Source organism: Balaenoptera ricei, chromosome 8, assembly GCF_028023285.1.
Source record: "Balaenoptera ricei isolate mBalRic1 chromosome 8, mBalRic1.hap2, whole genome shotgun sequence".
In the NCBI taxonomy this organism is placed as follows: domain Eukaryota; kingdom Metazoa; phylum Chordata; class Mammalia; order Artiodactyla; family Balaenopteridae; genus Balaenoptera; species Balaenoptera ricei.
In genome coordinates this window covers 77,099,215-77,115,769 of record NC_082646.1, presented here as the reverse complement: position 1 = coordinate 77,115,769, position 16,555 = coordinate 77,099,215, and the positions used below count along the sequence as shown (strand labels likewise).

Below are 16,555 nucleotides of genomic sequence, written 5' to 3'. Positions count from 1 at the left end.
CAATGTAGGGGTTACATTTGGTTAAATCTCACTGACCAGACTTCCAAGAATGTGATTATGGCGGTGGATCACCAGGATCAGGCAGTGCCCTCCTTAGCTGAATCCTCAGATTCCTGCCATGCTTCTCTCCTACTGCGGAGGCTCAGGAAAGGACCCATCATCCATGTGCTCACATAAAACCCTCCCTCCCCTCCCTACCCACCCCCCCCCCACAACAAAAACTGCAAAGTAGTTGTGCTTTTGTGGCCTTTTCACTGGAGACCATAAGTTTGAGTTGAATTATCCAATGTGAGGGTCACAATGAGAGACCGTGGATCTTTCTTATTCTTGTGCACTGTGATCTTTCCTTTCAAGGCTTCACCTATAGAAGAAAGGCAAAAAGTGTGTTTCAGAATTCAAGGAATACAGTGTAGCAGAAAAGTAACACAGTAGACCTAGTATTGCTCTTTTTTTGTTGTGAAATGTTTCACTAATTTTTTTTTAACTTAACATTTTTTAGGGCAATTTTACGTTTAATTTTTGAACAAAACAGATCTAACTTACCCAGCACAAGTGTCAAATGCTTGTGAAAGAGTAAGCAAAACTACAGTGGTCACTGCAGGGTTGGGGGCTGTGTTATTGGACTCCTCAATATGAGCCCTTATGGTGCGTCCTGGGCATAAAAAAAAAAATAAGACATGGCCCCTGCCCTCAAAGAGTTCATGGTCAGGGGTGAAGAGAAACAGCTACATTAACAATTATACAACAGGTATGTGTCTAAAGTGTGCTGGAAGTGAGGATTGGGGATGGTCGGAAGGCAGTAAAAGGCAAAGTTACACAAGAATTAATGGATGAATTATCTGAGGAATAAAGTCAAGGTTACCTTAAGGAGTGTACATGGAGCAGCTTTTAAGGAAGAGAAAACACGTGTAGAGAGCCCTTGGTGAATGGTATTTTGGGGAAATGAAAAATTACAGCTGTGAAAATAAATGTATATTTTATAGAGGCACATGACAAGGCTGTTGGCCTTTAAGATACTCACATCGTAAATGTAAAACAGAGTTTACACAGGTAAAAGAGTGAACACAAAAAATACAAGGCAAAGAATGATTCTCTAAAAACTTATCCTGTATGCTCCAAATTTTGTTTTACTCCAAAATGGAATTATATCTACGTGCTTTTCTGATTATAGATACTTCTCATTTTAAGTTTTTTTCATTTATTTACCAACAGCCATTTAAAAATAAAAACGAGATTGTTAAGTTGTAACTGATCACCATTCCTTGCTTTAATAAGAGTGAAATCACAGCAAATACTATCAGGTATAGCTTTGAAAATCTGGATGGATACAGTGAGGCTCCATATAAAATGATTGTGGAATCTATATAAAACTATCAAAATACTGAATCAGTATCTTATTTTAAAAAACCCTGCAAATCAAATCCCCCACATTAAGGGATAAAGAATCTGAATGCTTTTCAATATGGTAGTGAAATAACACAGTAAAACACAACATAACCACCTCATAGTTATACTTCAGAGTATAAAGATTCCATTACTGATACATTCTACACAGCCTGTAAAAAAGGCAAGGCTTATATAGTTTAATACAAAATTAAGGAATTAGAGTAATGGAAAAAATAATGTGGCCCAAGATGCAGTCTATGTAACCTAATATAACAGTGATTTTACGTGTAGGTGTTATGTTAATACGTACATCTGGCTTTCTTTGGCTTCTGTATCTGACCTATTCCTCTATATTACTAAGAAAATGAAACAAAACTACATCACACGCCAAGCTCATCAATAGCCTGACAAAGATTACCTATGAGGTAGTTCTACAAACTTTGTAGAAAGTTCAGGTTAATTATTAGACAATAATAATTGCTAATATTTATTTAACACTTATTTTGTGCTAGCCCTATTTTAAAGCCTTTATGTGATTTATCTCACTTAATGATTACAAAATATCTCTGTGAGGTTAAGTACGTTTCCCTCACTTTACAGATGAGAAACAAGGTTCAGGAAGGCTAAGCAATTTGCCCAAGGTCATACTGCCAGTTAGGGAAGAACCAGGATGTTAAGCAGGGCAGTTTGATTCCAGAGCCCATGTTCTTCAACTACATTCTAGTACCCCCATATCTCTACCTGAAAATTGATTATTATAGTTTTAATACATTTTAATGGACATGAGACAGTCAAAATTTTACTACTCTATGACATTATTTGTAAAAACATTTAGCCACTTTATAAAAATTTTACTAATATTAAATTTTATATAATAATTTTTATTCTATAACTTTAATAAGCTATAATACATGTTTTCTTGACCATTAAGACATTAACCTAGGGAAGAAGTCATAAGTATCTTCAACAAATCTAAGAGATTTTCCATTTTTGAATATGTAGGCAATATTTTCTTGTTTCTATTTTTTTACCAACATTTAAAAATTGTTATTTTATACCAACAGTCATATCCTGAACTTATCATTTATTGATACTAAAATTGGAAATGAGTAGCTGCTCTACGATAAACTGCTATTGGTTTTATAAGTATATGACAGAAAAGAGTAATTACCAACTTGGTCATTAGGTTTAAATTACTGTTACTGAATTATCAACACAAGTTAACAAGTGTTGAATTTTACAAATTAGTGGCTTGTTAATTCCTTCCGATTTATAAGCAATGTGTCTTAGTGTAAATTACTTAATTCAGTTGCTTCTCTACAGTAGTTCCTATGTATGAAAAGACAGATAATGTATACTTGAGATATAAAAATAATGAAATGATCTCCACAGACCCAACATCAGGCTGGAATTTTACACAGACCACTGAAACCCCGTATTATGATCCTGTGTCCCTCCAATCACATCTCTTCTCCAACCTCCAGTGGTAACCATGATTCTAATTTCTTGTTACCATTACCTATTCAAAATAGTTCCACTTCACAGAGATGTATCCTGTATTAATAGACTGCTATTTATTTGTTCTTCCATTAAATTATTTCCATTTTTTTTATTACAAATAATGCTGCTATGATTACTGTTATATATGTCTGTTGTGTCCATAAGACAAGAGTTTCTCTAGGATGGAAACTGCAGGATTTTAGGACATACACATGCTCAAATTACCACATAATGATAAATGGGCCTTTACTAATAAACTTCATCTAGTCATAGAAAAAGTCTCTTATCTACGTAAGAATTAAGAGTAACTTTCTTTGTTGAGAGAATATTTATCAAAATCTGAGAGCAAATATGATAAAAAGCAAACACAGCAGCATTTAGATTAAAGTGAGAACACAGCAAAAATACCACTATCACTATATTGTTTAACATTATTCTTGAATGTTCTACACAATGCAATATGACATAAAACAGAAATTAAGAATACAGATGTGGGGCTTCCCTGGTGGCGCAGTGGTTAAGAATCTGCCTGCCAATGCAGGGCACACGGGTTCGAGCCCTGGTCTGGGAAGATCCCACATGCCGCGGAGCAACTAAGCCCATGAGCCACAACTACTGAGCCTGCGCGTCTGGAGCCTGTGCTCTGCAACGGGAGAGGCCGCGACAATGAGAGGCCCGCGCACCGCGATGAAGAGCGGCCACGGCTTGCCGCAACTAGAGAAAGCCCTCACACAGAAACGAAGACCCAACATGGTCAAAAGTAAATAAATTAAAAAAAAAAAAAAAAAAGGAATACAGATGTACTACTATTACGGGGGAAAAAAGAGATACAATTAATTTCAAATGTTATTTTCAGGGAAAGAGTTCCAGAAATCTTCACTGAGTTCTCTTGAGACTTTAACTAAATACTGATCTCTGTATGTGTATGGTAAAATTTCATGATTTTGAGCAAAGAACAATACCTAGGGAGCAATTAGCTGAACAATTCCCAGAGCTCACACAGGCTGGGAGATGTCTGAATTCCAAGCAGCCAGAATAGAAGGAACCTGTTGAACGCTTATGATGATTCACTAGAGACACCAGATTACGCTTTAGCATTACACCACCCAAAGAGTAAAGGCCACACCACTGCTCTCTAACAAAGCTTTAAAACATTTTTTGTAAAGATCAAGGTAATCTTTAAATAACTTAATTGCCTGCCAAAGCAAACTTCACATACTTTTTCAAAGAAAGTAACCAAAATCCAAACATTCAGCAAAATAACACTTCCAGTGTTTGACATCCATTTTAAAATGTCTAGATTTTTAAAGAGCTGCAAATTGAGGCCTATAAGCAGAAAAAAAAAAAAAAGTTACAACAATAACAAAAACACATCAAGGCACATCTTAACTTCCTGAAAACCAGTGATAAAAAGAATAATCTGTAAAATATTCAGAGAAAAAAAGACATATTACATATAAGGAAAGATAGAAAAGAGTGATCTCAAAATTTTCATCAGCTGGACACATCTTTGAAGTGATGAAAGAAAACCTGTTAAAAATTCGATATCCAGCAAAAATCCTTAATAAATGAAAAATAAGAAAAAAATTCTTTTTTCAAAGAAACAAAAGCAAGAAATTCTTTTCCAGGAGGCCTGCACTACAAGAAATGTTAAAGGAAGTTCTTCAGACATCAGGAAAATGACATCAAAAAGAAACCTGGATCTACACAAAGGAATAAACAGTGCTAGAAAATAGTAAGTACGTGGTAAATATAAGATGTTTTTTCCTTTTAAAAATTTATTTAATAGATAATTGACTGTTTAAAGCAAAAATAGTAACACTGTATTGTGGGGTTTAAAACATTTGGGGAAGTGAAATGTTTTTATAACAATAGCACAAAGGATCAGAGGGGGTAAACAGAAGAGTATTGTTTTAAGAGTCAAAACTACAAATGTAGTGGTATGATATCATTTGATGTTAGTCTCTGATAAGCTACAGGTGCATGTTAGAAACCCTAGAGCAACCATTATAGAAACAAACCCAAGAGTATAGCTAATTAGTCAAGGAAGGAGATAAAATGAAATATAAAGTCACAGGTTAAAAGTAATAGGAAGGAGAGGCATAGTCTACATAAACATTAATCAAAAAGAGGCTGGAATGGCTATATTACTCTCACACAAAGTTGACTAAAGGAAAAAAAAATAACTAGAGATAAACAAAGACATTTCGAATTGATAAGTTGTTCAATTCATAAATGAGACATCATACACTTTTGTGTGCATATAATTACAGAGCTTCAAAATGTATGACGCAAACCTGACGGAACCATAAGAAGAAACAGACATAACCACAATCATCATTGCAAAGTTCGCCTCTCCTTTGTTGATAATAATAACAACTAGACAGAAAATCAGAAAGAATATGGAAGACTTGAACATTATTAACCAACCTGACCTGGCTGACATCTATAGAACCAAGATGGATCATATACTGGTTCATAAAACAAATCTTAATACATTTAAACATATAGACATCATACAGAATATGTTCTCTGACCAAAACTGAATGAAATTAAAAATCAGTAACAGAAAGATAATTGAAAAATCCCAAAATATTTAGAAATTAAAGACTTCTAAATATTCCATAAATCAAAATAAAAATCAAAAAGAAAATTAGACAGCATTTCGATTTGAATGATTATGAAACACAACATGTAAAAACAGGTGGATGATAGCTAAAACAGTGCTTAGAGGAAAAACTGATAACTTGAAATGCTTATATTAGAAAACAAAGAAGACAGACCCAGAGGTCTTCGTTGGGGAATTCTATCAAATATTTAAGGAAAAGTAATACCAAATGTACAAAAAATAGAGGAGGGAATACTCCATAACTCATCTTTTGAGGGCAGCATTATCCTGATAATAAAATAAGTTTTTTTGTTTTGAATTTTAGAATTTTATTTATTTTTTATACAGCAGGTTCTTATTAGTTATCCATTTTATACGTATTAGTGTAAAAGAAGATACATTTATTAGAAGAAAACTACAGGTAAATATCCCTTATGAAAAAAGATTCAAAAATCCTTTGAACATACACTAATATGTATAAAATAGATAACTAATAGGAACCTGCTGCATAAGAAATAAAAAAAAATCCTTTGAACAAAAGAGAAAAATCATGATTGTCTCACACAAACGTAGAAAAAGCATCTGACAAAATTAATTTCTTTTTTTTTATTGGAGTAAAATTGTGACAAAATCAATTTCTAACATCTTTCAGCAAGCTAGGAATAGAAGGAATCTTCTTCAACCCGATAAAGAAAATCTATGAGAAACTATAGATAACATCATTATTAATGGTGAAAGACTGAATGCTTTCTTCCTAAGACGGGGACTGAGGTAAGGATGCTCATCCTGACCACCTCTAATTAGTATTCTGTTGGATGTCCTAGTCACAGCATTAAGATGTGGGGGAAGAAAAAAATATATAGACCGGGGGAAAAAAAGTAAAACAGTCTTTATTTGCAGATCATATGGTCTTAACAAATAGAAAATCCTTAAGCAATATTAAAAAAAAAAAAAGCTACTAGAACTGAAAGGATTAGCAATCTCAGGATATAAGATCAATACAAAAAATAATTGCATTTTTACATGTGAGCAATGAAGAATTAGAAATTGAAATAAAAAACCACAATAGCATTTACAATAGCACTGAAAAAGCATGCAATACTTGAGATAAATATAACAACATATATGTAACATTTAGTTACATCAAACTATGAAACACTGCTAAAGATGATCTAAGTAAATGGGGAGATACATTTTGCTTGTGGATGAGAGTCAGTACTGTTAAGATGTCAATTCTCCCCAGAGCAATCTATGGATTCAACACAGTCCCTATCAAAATCCTAGTAGGTTTTTTTTTTTTGCCAGAAATTAACAAGTTGATTTTTAAATTTATATGGAATTTAAGGGATCTAGAATAGTGAAAACAATTTTGAAAAAGAATAAAGTAGGACATATGATCTTACAAACACGGTGTCTTACTGGCATAAGAACAGACACAGATTAATGGAACAAATAAAGCTGAGAAATAGACTTACGCATATATGGTCAATTAATATTTGGCAAAAGAGCCAGGATAATTAAATGAGAAAAGCATAGTCTTTTCAAGAAATGAGGATGAGACAACCTAATACACATCTGGGAAAAGATGAACTATTATTCTTAAAATCAACATGAAATAGATTATAGGCCTAGATGTACTGACAAAATTATAAAATTTTTAGAGGAACCATATAGGAAAAACTTTGATGTTAAGATAGCAAAGATTTCTTAATTAGGACACAAAAGCACAGACTTCAAAGGACCTTAAGAAAATGAAAAGACAAACTAGAAATTGGAATAAAAATATTAGCACCACATACATCTGACAAAGAACTTGTATGCATATATATAAAGATCCTTACAACTCAATAAGATGACAACCCAATCAAAAATTGAGCAAAATATTTAAAAAGAAACCTCACCAAAAAAAGATGTACAGGGACTTCCCTGGTGGTGCAGTGGTAAAGAATCCGCCTGCCAATGCATGGGACACGGGTTCGAGCCCTGGTCAGGGAAGATCCCACATGCCGCAGAGAAACTAAGCCCGTGCGCCACAACTACTGAGCCTGTGCTCTAGAGCCTGCGAGGCACAACTACTGAAGCCCACGTGCCTACAGCCTGTGCTCCGCAGCAGGAGAAGCCACCACAATGAGAAGCCCACGCACCACAACAAAGAGTAGTCCCCACTCGCCGCAACTAGAGAAAGCCTGTGTGTAGCAACGAAGACCAAACGCAGCCAAAAATAAATAAATAAAAATTTATAAAAAAAAAAATCAAAGACACTTTAAAAAAAAAAAAAGATGTACAAATGACCAATAAACATATGAGAAGATGCTCAACATCATTAGTCATAAGGCAAATGCAAATTAAAAACACAGCTGTCACTACATATACATGTAATAGAATGACAAATTAAAATGACTTGCCCTTTTATATAAGTGTTGACAAAGATGTGGAGCAAATGAACCCTCAACAGTGGTAGGAATGTTGAATAAGCACAGTCACTGTGAAAAAGTATGCCAGTTTCTTATAAAGTTAAATATATATTTACCGTAAGACCCAATAATCCCACTCCTAGGTATCTGCCCAGGAGAAATGAAAACATATGCCCACACAAAAACTTTTACATGAATGTCCATAGCCATTTTATCCATAATGGCGCCTAACTGAAAACAATCCAAAAGTCTAGCAGCAAGTGGATGCGTATGTAAATTACAGTAAGTCCATACAAGAGAATACTACTTGGCAATAAAAAGGAACAAACTACTGATACACAGATGAATATTTAAAATACGCTAAAAGCAAAGAGACTGGAGTATATTCTGTATAGTAACTTTGATATAAAATTCTAAAAGAATACTAATGCCTTAACTATTAGTAATACTAATACACAGTGACAGAGAGCAGATCAGTGGTTCTCCTGGTCTGGAAATTGAAGCTGGGGATGACCAACTCTAGTGGGGATGACTGCCTGCAGAGGCGATCAACAAGGAAACTTTTTAGAGTGATATAAATATTCTATATCTTAACTAGGGTGGGGTATACATTTGTCAAAATTCATTAAACTGCACAATTAAAATGTGTGATTTTTTTTTTTTTTAAAGAGATTGCAAGTTCTAGAAGGAGGACATTTTTTTGGGGGTCGCTGCGTTGGGTCTTCGTTGCCACGTGGGCTTTCTTTAGTTGCGGCGAGAGGGGGCTACTCTTCGTTGTGGTGCGTGGGCTTCTCATTGCAGTGGCTTCTCTTGTTGCAGAGCACGGGCTCTAGGTGCACGGGCTTCAGTAGTTGTGGCTCGCGGGCTCTAGAGCACAGGTTCAGTAGTTGTGGCGCACGGGCTTAGCTGCTCCGCGTCATGTGGGATTTTCCCGGACCAGGGCTCGAACCCGTGTCCCCTGCATTGGCAAGCGGATTCTTAACCACTGCGCCACCAGGGAAGCTCTAAAATGTGTGCATTTTTACTGTATGTAGATATAAAATAAAGCTGTTTTTAAAACGTGGTGGCTTAGGAATAAATTCATAGATAAATAGAATATAGTAGAGAAACCAAAAGATCCATTATGGAGATTCAGTACATGGTAAGCAGGGCATTTTAACTCACTGAGGAAAGGAGTCAAGAGAAATGTGTAAATATAGTAATACAAAATTTTTTAGTATGGAACCAAAGTCAGAAACCAAAAGGAAAAGGTTGAAGATTTGTTTATATAAAAATGAAAAAATTCTATAAAGCAAGACACTTAAAAGAAAAGCAAATTACAACAATGTTAGTTTCACTTCTTAGAATAGCAAAGATTTTTTTTTAAATGTGATGATTGATTGATTGATTGATTGATTGATTTAGGGCTGTGTTGGGTCTTTGTTTCTGTGCGAGGGCTTTCTCTAGTTACAGCAAGTGGGGGCCACTCTTCATTGCGGTGCGCTGGCCTCTCAGTATCGCGGCCTCGCTTGTTGCGGAGCACAAGCTCCAGAGGCGCAGGCTCAGTAATTGTGGCTCACGGGCCTAGTTGCTCCGTGGCATGTGGAATCTTCCCAGACCAGGGCTCGAACCCGTGTCCCCTGCATTGGCAGGCAGACTCTCTACCACTGCGCCACCAGGGAAGCCCTAGCAAAGATTTTTAAAAAAAAGTAAATTTTCACTCGATTCCTTAGGATGGATTATGAGAAGTGGAATACTTTTTAAAAAAACGCATAAAGTGTGTTCCAGTTTTACATTCCTGCCATCTTCATCAATACTGGGCGTTATGAGAAACCAAGCAACAACAGAAAAAGAATGAAAGAAAACAATAAAAACATTTTTGTTATTTAGATAAACAACAACCAGAATCTGACTGCTTTGATTTGCAATTCAGTGATTATCAGTAGTGATGGGTATTATTAATATTTCAAATGTTTAACCACCATCTAAAAAGAAATCCTCTGAGCATTTACCTTTAGTGATTTTCTTGTTGATGTATATGAGGTTTTGTTGCAAATATTTCTTTTTAGTGCATGTGCCCTAATGGTTGCTGCTCTTTAAGTTGCTTTAGACATGTTAAAAAAAATGTTAAGTTGGTTAGTTTGTAACTGTCCTATTCAATCCTTAGTGTAGGGTCAAAATGGAAATGTTCCCTGGTGCCTATAAAGCAGGTTAACTAATTCTGCATTTCAAGTTTAAAGAATATATTTAAGTAGTCTACGTACCCCTTAATTTAAAATATAGCCCAACTCAAGATGAACTGGCAGTGGATAATTTTGTTAAATTTTCACAAAAGAAAGAATTTTAAGCACCAATATTAAATTAAAATATCTGAATAATTAAAAAGTTATAACATTAAGGGACTTCCCTGGTGGCACAGTGGTTGGGAATCTGCCTGCCAATGCAGGGGACACAGGTTCGATCCCTGGTCTGGGAAGATCCCACATGCCGCGGAGCAACTAAGCCCGTGCGCCACAACGACTGAGCCTGCGCTCTAGAGCCCGCGAGCCACAACTACTGAAGCCCACGTGCCTAGAGTCCGTGCTCCGCAACAAGAGAAGCCACCGCAATGAGAAGCCTGCGCACCCCAACAAAGAGTAGCCCCCGCTCGCCGCAACTAGAGAAAGCCCGCGCACAGCAACGAAGACCCAACGTGGCCAAAAATAAATAAATAAATAAATTTATTTTAAAAAAAAGTTATAACATTGTCTTATAAGCTGATGCTGTAATTTTCATGTCTTAAAATGAAATACCAGTAAAATAACTATTTCTGTAATAACCTTAATTTCAAAATGGGGGTGCAAACAGCACTTATTTAAGTTAATTAAATAGCACGAAGGGTCACAGTAATAAATACATAGTTCACACTGCTGCACTCACTTCAATTGTTCAAGCCTGACCAAAGTGCCAAGGCAGTGGCTATAATACCAGAATGTATCAGAGTAATTAATCAGTGTCAAATAGATATAAAATGACTGATGCTGTTAAGTGTGTATACTGTGGTGAGAGCTGCAAAGGACACTCTCTATGGAACCGAGCTATATCACTTTGTTTTTATCACTGGCAGACGGCTATTAGTATACTACAAAGCAGCGCTGCAGTTCAATCAAGAACAAAATTGATTTCATTTCAATTCTGTCCTAGTTGTTTTTTAAAATGAGTTTCTTCCAGAGCAATAAAATTTCATTTCCCCACAAGGGAGATAAATAAAAAATCATTATTATCACTATTAAAGCTTAGAGTTAAAAAGTGAAAGAAAAAAAAAAAAGAAATGGATTCTCCATCACATAAGACCTTACTAATAATATATAGAGAAAGAGAACTAAACAGCCTGATTTTAATAATATTTTTCAAAGCCAAATCACAAGAAAAAGATCTGAAGTTTTAAAATAAATACTGCCACATAAGTTTTTACAATAAAATTGTACATTATTTTTAAAGGAAAAGAAAAAAAAAAAAACCCTGAATTTAAAGTAAGTGTTCTTTAAACCCTCTAAAAGTATTCATCCTGGAAGTCTGGTCTCTAACTCCCACAGTGCAGGAAGTTCTCAAATGTTGTAGAGTACTTCTTTTGAAACTATTGTTAGAACTAGGCTGTGAAAATAACAACAAAAGCCCAAAACGAAGCAAAAACGAACTAGGCTCATCATTTTATAGTTCCCTTGTGCTTTTGGCCAAATGTAAAATTCTTAGTCTGAGAAATTCCCTATTCACACTGTCTTTTCTTGCTTTCCAAAAATCCAGTCTACCCCCAACGGTAGATTTACCATTCTGAAAAAAAATATTTATCATTACTGAAGATATTAACACACACACACACACACACACACACACACACACACACTAGGCAGAATAACTGTACAGCTATGTATACAATATTTTGTTAAAAAAATCTTGTCATATTACTTTCTGGACAGTAAAATAAGCAGTACATACACAGCAAATTGTCCTGATTAGACTCTTGGCTTTATTTAATTTTATCTAAAAATTTTATGCCATACAGAGTCAAAAACTACTTTTTAACTCAACAGAGAACTCTCTTCAGCCATGCCGAAACTTCTGAGAACATCAGAGCTGACAAAATGGGGCAACCAAATACAGCAGCTAGATAAATGCCCTTGGCATGTGTCACCCACAGTGATGAGAGGAAATTAATTTCAATGACAACGCATATTACTGTACTTATTCATTCGTTCAGCAGGATATTTCTAATATGCCAAATACTACATCAGATAAAAAAGAAGTGATAGAGGCAAATTAACTCATCTTCTATTAGAACCCTTTACCACAGCACACTGGTATGTTCTAACACAGATGTATGCATGAATTGATCTGGGAGAACAAAGAACAGAGCAGTTAACCTTCTAAGGACAATGAGGAAAGATTTACAGAAATAAGCTGGGTCATAAAGGGAAAAGTGGAATTCATCAAGTGAAAGAGGTCAAAACAATTTCCTAGGTAGAAGAATATCCTAGACAAAAGCAAGGAAGAAAAGACAGGAAAGTTAGCTAAAAAATGAGCAGTAGAGCTGGAGCATATGATGGACTTATGTGTGGTTGTGACAGGGTGGGGTTGGAAATGATGAAAAATGGTCAGACTGTAAAGGGCCCAGGTAAGGAATCTGGATTTTATCCTGGATATCCTGACGGTCCAGTGTGGGTTTTTAAAAAATTAACTTTATTAAGGTGTAATTTATATACAATAGAACTGTAACATGTAAAATGTGCAGTTCAATGAGTTTTAGTAATATCTCACTCTCATAAACTTTTGCCTACCTCAAGTCTCAAGATTCTCTCTTATGTTATCGTCTAGAAGTTTTACAGTTTCAAGCTTTTATATTTAGGTCTACCAACCATTTAAAGTTGGTTTTTATATATCTGGTGTCAGATAAAAACTGAGATTCATTATTTTCCTTTATGAATATTCAGTCATTCTAACACCATTTTTTGAAAAGACTATCCTTTTCCCATTGAATTTACATTGGCCCTTTGGAAAAATTTAATTGACTATACAAAACTGCGACTCTGGATTTCCTATTGTTATATTAATCTATGTATCTACTTTTTATATGCCAATATTATACTGTCTTGGTTAATGTAATTTTTAAGTAAGTTTAGAATTCACATAGTATAAGAATTCCAATACGGTTCTTAAAATTGTTTGGCTACCCTAGGTCTTCTGCATTTGCATATAAATTTTAGAATCAGCCTATCAATTTCTACCTTGCTAAAGTCACTTACTAGTTCTGTAGTTTTTTTGGTCGATTTCTTAGAACTTTCTATGTACACATTACCTATAAATAACAACAGCTTTATTTCTTCCTTTCCAGTGGCTTTTAATTCTTTTTCATTTCTTATTGCACTGGCTAAGACTTCCAATATAAGAGTGTAGGAGTGGTGAGAGTGGACATCCTTGCCTTATCTCAAATTTAGGGAGAAAGCATTTAGTCCTTCTCTATTCAGTATGATGCTAGCTACAGACTGTATGGATGCCATTTGCCAGGCTGAGGAAGTTCTCTTTTATTTCTAGTTTGCTGTACTTGTCATGAATGGATATTGAATTTTGTCAAATGTTTTTTCTGCATCCACTGATATGATCATGTGGCTTTTCTTCTTTAGACTGTTAGCATGGTGGACTGCATTACAAGATTTTAAAATATTGAATTAGCCTTGCATTCCTGGAATAAAACCCACTTGGTCATGGTGTGTTTTCTTCTTATACATGTATGCTGGATTCAATTTGCTACTATTTTGTTGAGGATTTCTACATCTATATTCATGAGGGACACTGGTCTGCAGTTTAATTTTCTTGTACTACCTTTGTCTAATTTTTGGTATCAAGATAATACTGCCCTCATAAAATTAGCTCTCTTCATTTTCTGGAAGAGACTATGTAGAACTGGTGTTATTTCTCCCTTTAAGTCGTTGGGAGAATTTGCAATGAAGCAATCTGTGCCTGGAGATTTGTTTTATGGAAGGCTTTTGAGTCTGGCTGCTGATTTTGTAAATAAAATTTAATTGGAACACAGCCACACCCACTCATTTACCTATGGGTCTGCAGGTCCCCACTGCTGCCACTGTTACTGCTGCCACCACTGTAGGATTACTTGGGGGCTGCAATATGGGAGAAGAGAAGAAACATGGAAAAGAAAAATGGGAATTTCCCCCCACTCTCTCTAAGCATTAGGAGACCCTTTCCCCACTCCTCAAGCTAGAATCAGAGGGCTCCTTTGGGAGCTCTTCCTGTCTGTGCTGAGGCCCTCTTTTGAGCTTCAGGCTGTCTGGAGTACAGGCTAGGGGATACTGAAGGAAAACTAATCACAAATTTACCACCAGTTCAGGGGTACTTCGAATTCTGGTCATCTTCTCCAACTTATCTGCTATTATGTACTTTTCAGAGATCTCAAAGAGCTGTTCCATGCATTCTGGTTTTAAAGCTGCATTCAGTGAGACAGATGGGATGAATGCACTTACATCACTGGGAACCGGAATTACTGTCTTTATATTAATTGTGTTTCCTGTAAACAGCATTTAGTTAGTTCTTGCTTTTATTCAGTTTATTTCTGCCTTTTAATTGGCATGTTTAGACTATTAACATATTTTAAAAGACAACTTTTTTTAAAAAATTTATTTATTTTTATTTATTTATGGCTGTGTTGGGTCTTCGTTGCTGTGCGAGGGCTTTCTCTAGTTGTGGCAAGCAGGGGCCACTCTTCATCGCGGTGCGCGGGCCTCTCACTATCGCGGCCTCTCTTGTTGCGGAGCACAGGCTCCAGACGCGCAGGCTCAGTAATTGTGGCTCACAGGCCCAGTTGATCCGCGGCATGTGGGATCTTCCCAAAAGACTTAACTTCTTAAAGCAGGTTTATGTTTACAACAAAACTGAGAGGAAGGTACAGAGGCTTCCCATATCCCCCGGCCCCCACATATGCACAGCCTCCCCCACTATCAACATCACTCATTGGAATGGTACTTTTTTTTTTTTTTTTAAACCAAGGATGCACCCACATTGATGATACATCATAATCACCAAAATTCTGTAGCTTACCTTAGGGTTCACTCTTGGTGTTACACATTCTACAAGTTTGGACACATGTAAATGACATATATCCATATTATAATATCATAAAGAGTATCTTCACTGCCCTAAAACCCTCTGGGTTCTGCTTATTTGTATCCCCTGCCCCTGGCAACCACTGATCTTTTTATTATCTCCATAGTTTTGCTTTTTCCAGAATGTCATTATCACACATCACACAGTGTATAGCCTTTTCAGATTGGCTTCTTTCACTTAGTAATATGTGTTTAAGATTCCTCCATGTCTTTTCATGGGCTCATAACTCATTTCTTTTTAGCACTGAATGAAATTCCATCATCTGGATGTACAGACCATTCATATTTAATATAATTATCAATATGTTTGAATTTAAGTCTACCATCATACCTTTTGTTTTCTATTTGTCCATCTGTTTATGTTCCTATCTTCTCTTGAATTGAATAGTCTTTTCAGGATTCTGTTTTATCTCCACTACTAGCTTATTAGCTATATTTTGTGGTTTAATTTAAAAATTTTTAGCTGTTGCTCTGGGGTTTACAATGTACATACTTAATTCATCAGTTCACCATTAAATTGCTTCATCTAAGTGTAAGGACTTTACAATATATTTCCATTTTCTAATTAATTTCTTTTTTTAATCATTGCCATATATTTTGTCTCCATATGTTTTAAAACACACAATGCATTATTATTTTTGCTTTAAATAGTCAATTATCTTTTAAGAAATTAAAAGGTGAGAAACTAAAGGCTTTTCTTTATACTCACACATTTACCATTTCTGGCATTTTCCATTCCTTTGTTTAGAGTGGAATTTTCTAAATATTGAAAATTTTGGTGATATTTTCTTTCCACTTGAAGAGCTTACTTTAATATATTTTGTATTGTTGGTCTGCTCCTCTCTCTCTGTTTTCTTTTTCTCTGGTTAAAGTTTTTTTTTTTTTTAAATTATCACTGCATATCAGCAATTTGTTTATGATGTATCTTGGGGTTGTTTTCTTTGTGTTGATCCTTCTTGGAGTTCACTCAATTTCTTGGAGTTCACTCAATATCTTCAATCTGTGAATTATAGTTTTTATCAAATATAAGAAAATTTTATCCATTATGTTTTCTGCCCCTGCTTCTTCCATGGACTTCTACTATTATATTTAAGGTTGAATGCTGCATATTTTCCCACAGGTTACTGTGGATACATTAATTTTTAAAAAAAAATCTTTTCTCTCCCTCTCTGTGCTTCTTTTTGGATACATTTTATTGCTGTATCTTTACGTTCTCTGATCTTTCCTGCCGTTAACTCCATCAAATGACATTTTCACTTCAGATGTTGTAATTTCCATCTCTAGAAGTCCTATTTGGATTGTAAATATCTTCTCATATTTTCCTATGTTCATATAAAAGTAGTTATAATATGTTTCAACATGCTTGTGTGCTAATTCTATCATTTCTGGGTTTGTTTCTACTGACTGGTATTTCCCTGCATTCCATGTTTGATTGAATGCTGGCCATTTTGAATTTTATGTCGTTGAACATCTGATTTTATTGTTCTCCTTTGTTGCTATTAAGGTTACATGCAGTT

At 35.2% G+C, this 16,555-nt stretch overlaps 1 protein-coding gene across 2 annotated transcripts in view; it reads right to left on the bottom strand.

The window, feature by feature from the left end:
• Window positions 1-212: 212 nt before the first annotated feature.
• The window catches only part of PRMT3 (protein arginine methyltransferase 3), a 135,827-nt gene continuing 119,484 nt past the window's right edge, over window positions 213-16,555 (bottom strand). The window contains exon 16 of one of the 2 annotated variants that reach the window (XM_059929595.1): window positions 213-361. In XM_059929595.1, coding sequence (XP_059785578.1) covers window positions 252-361 — 110 coding nt within the window. In that variant the 3' untranslated portion in view covers window positions 213-251. Of the gene's footprint in view, window positions 362-15,788; window positions 16,039-16,555 lie in introns of those variants that run through there. The other variant, XM_059929596.1, reaches the window with a different exon arrangement.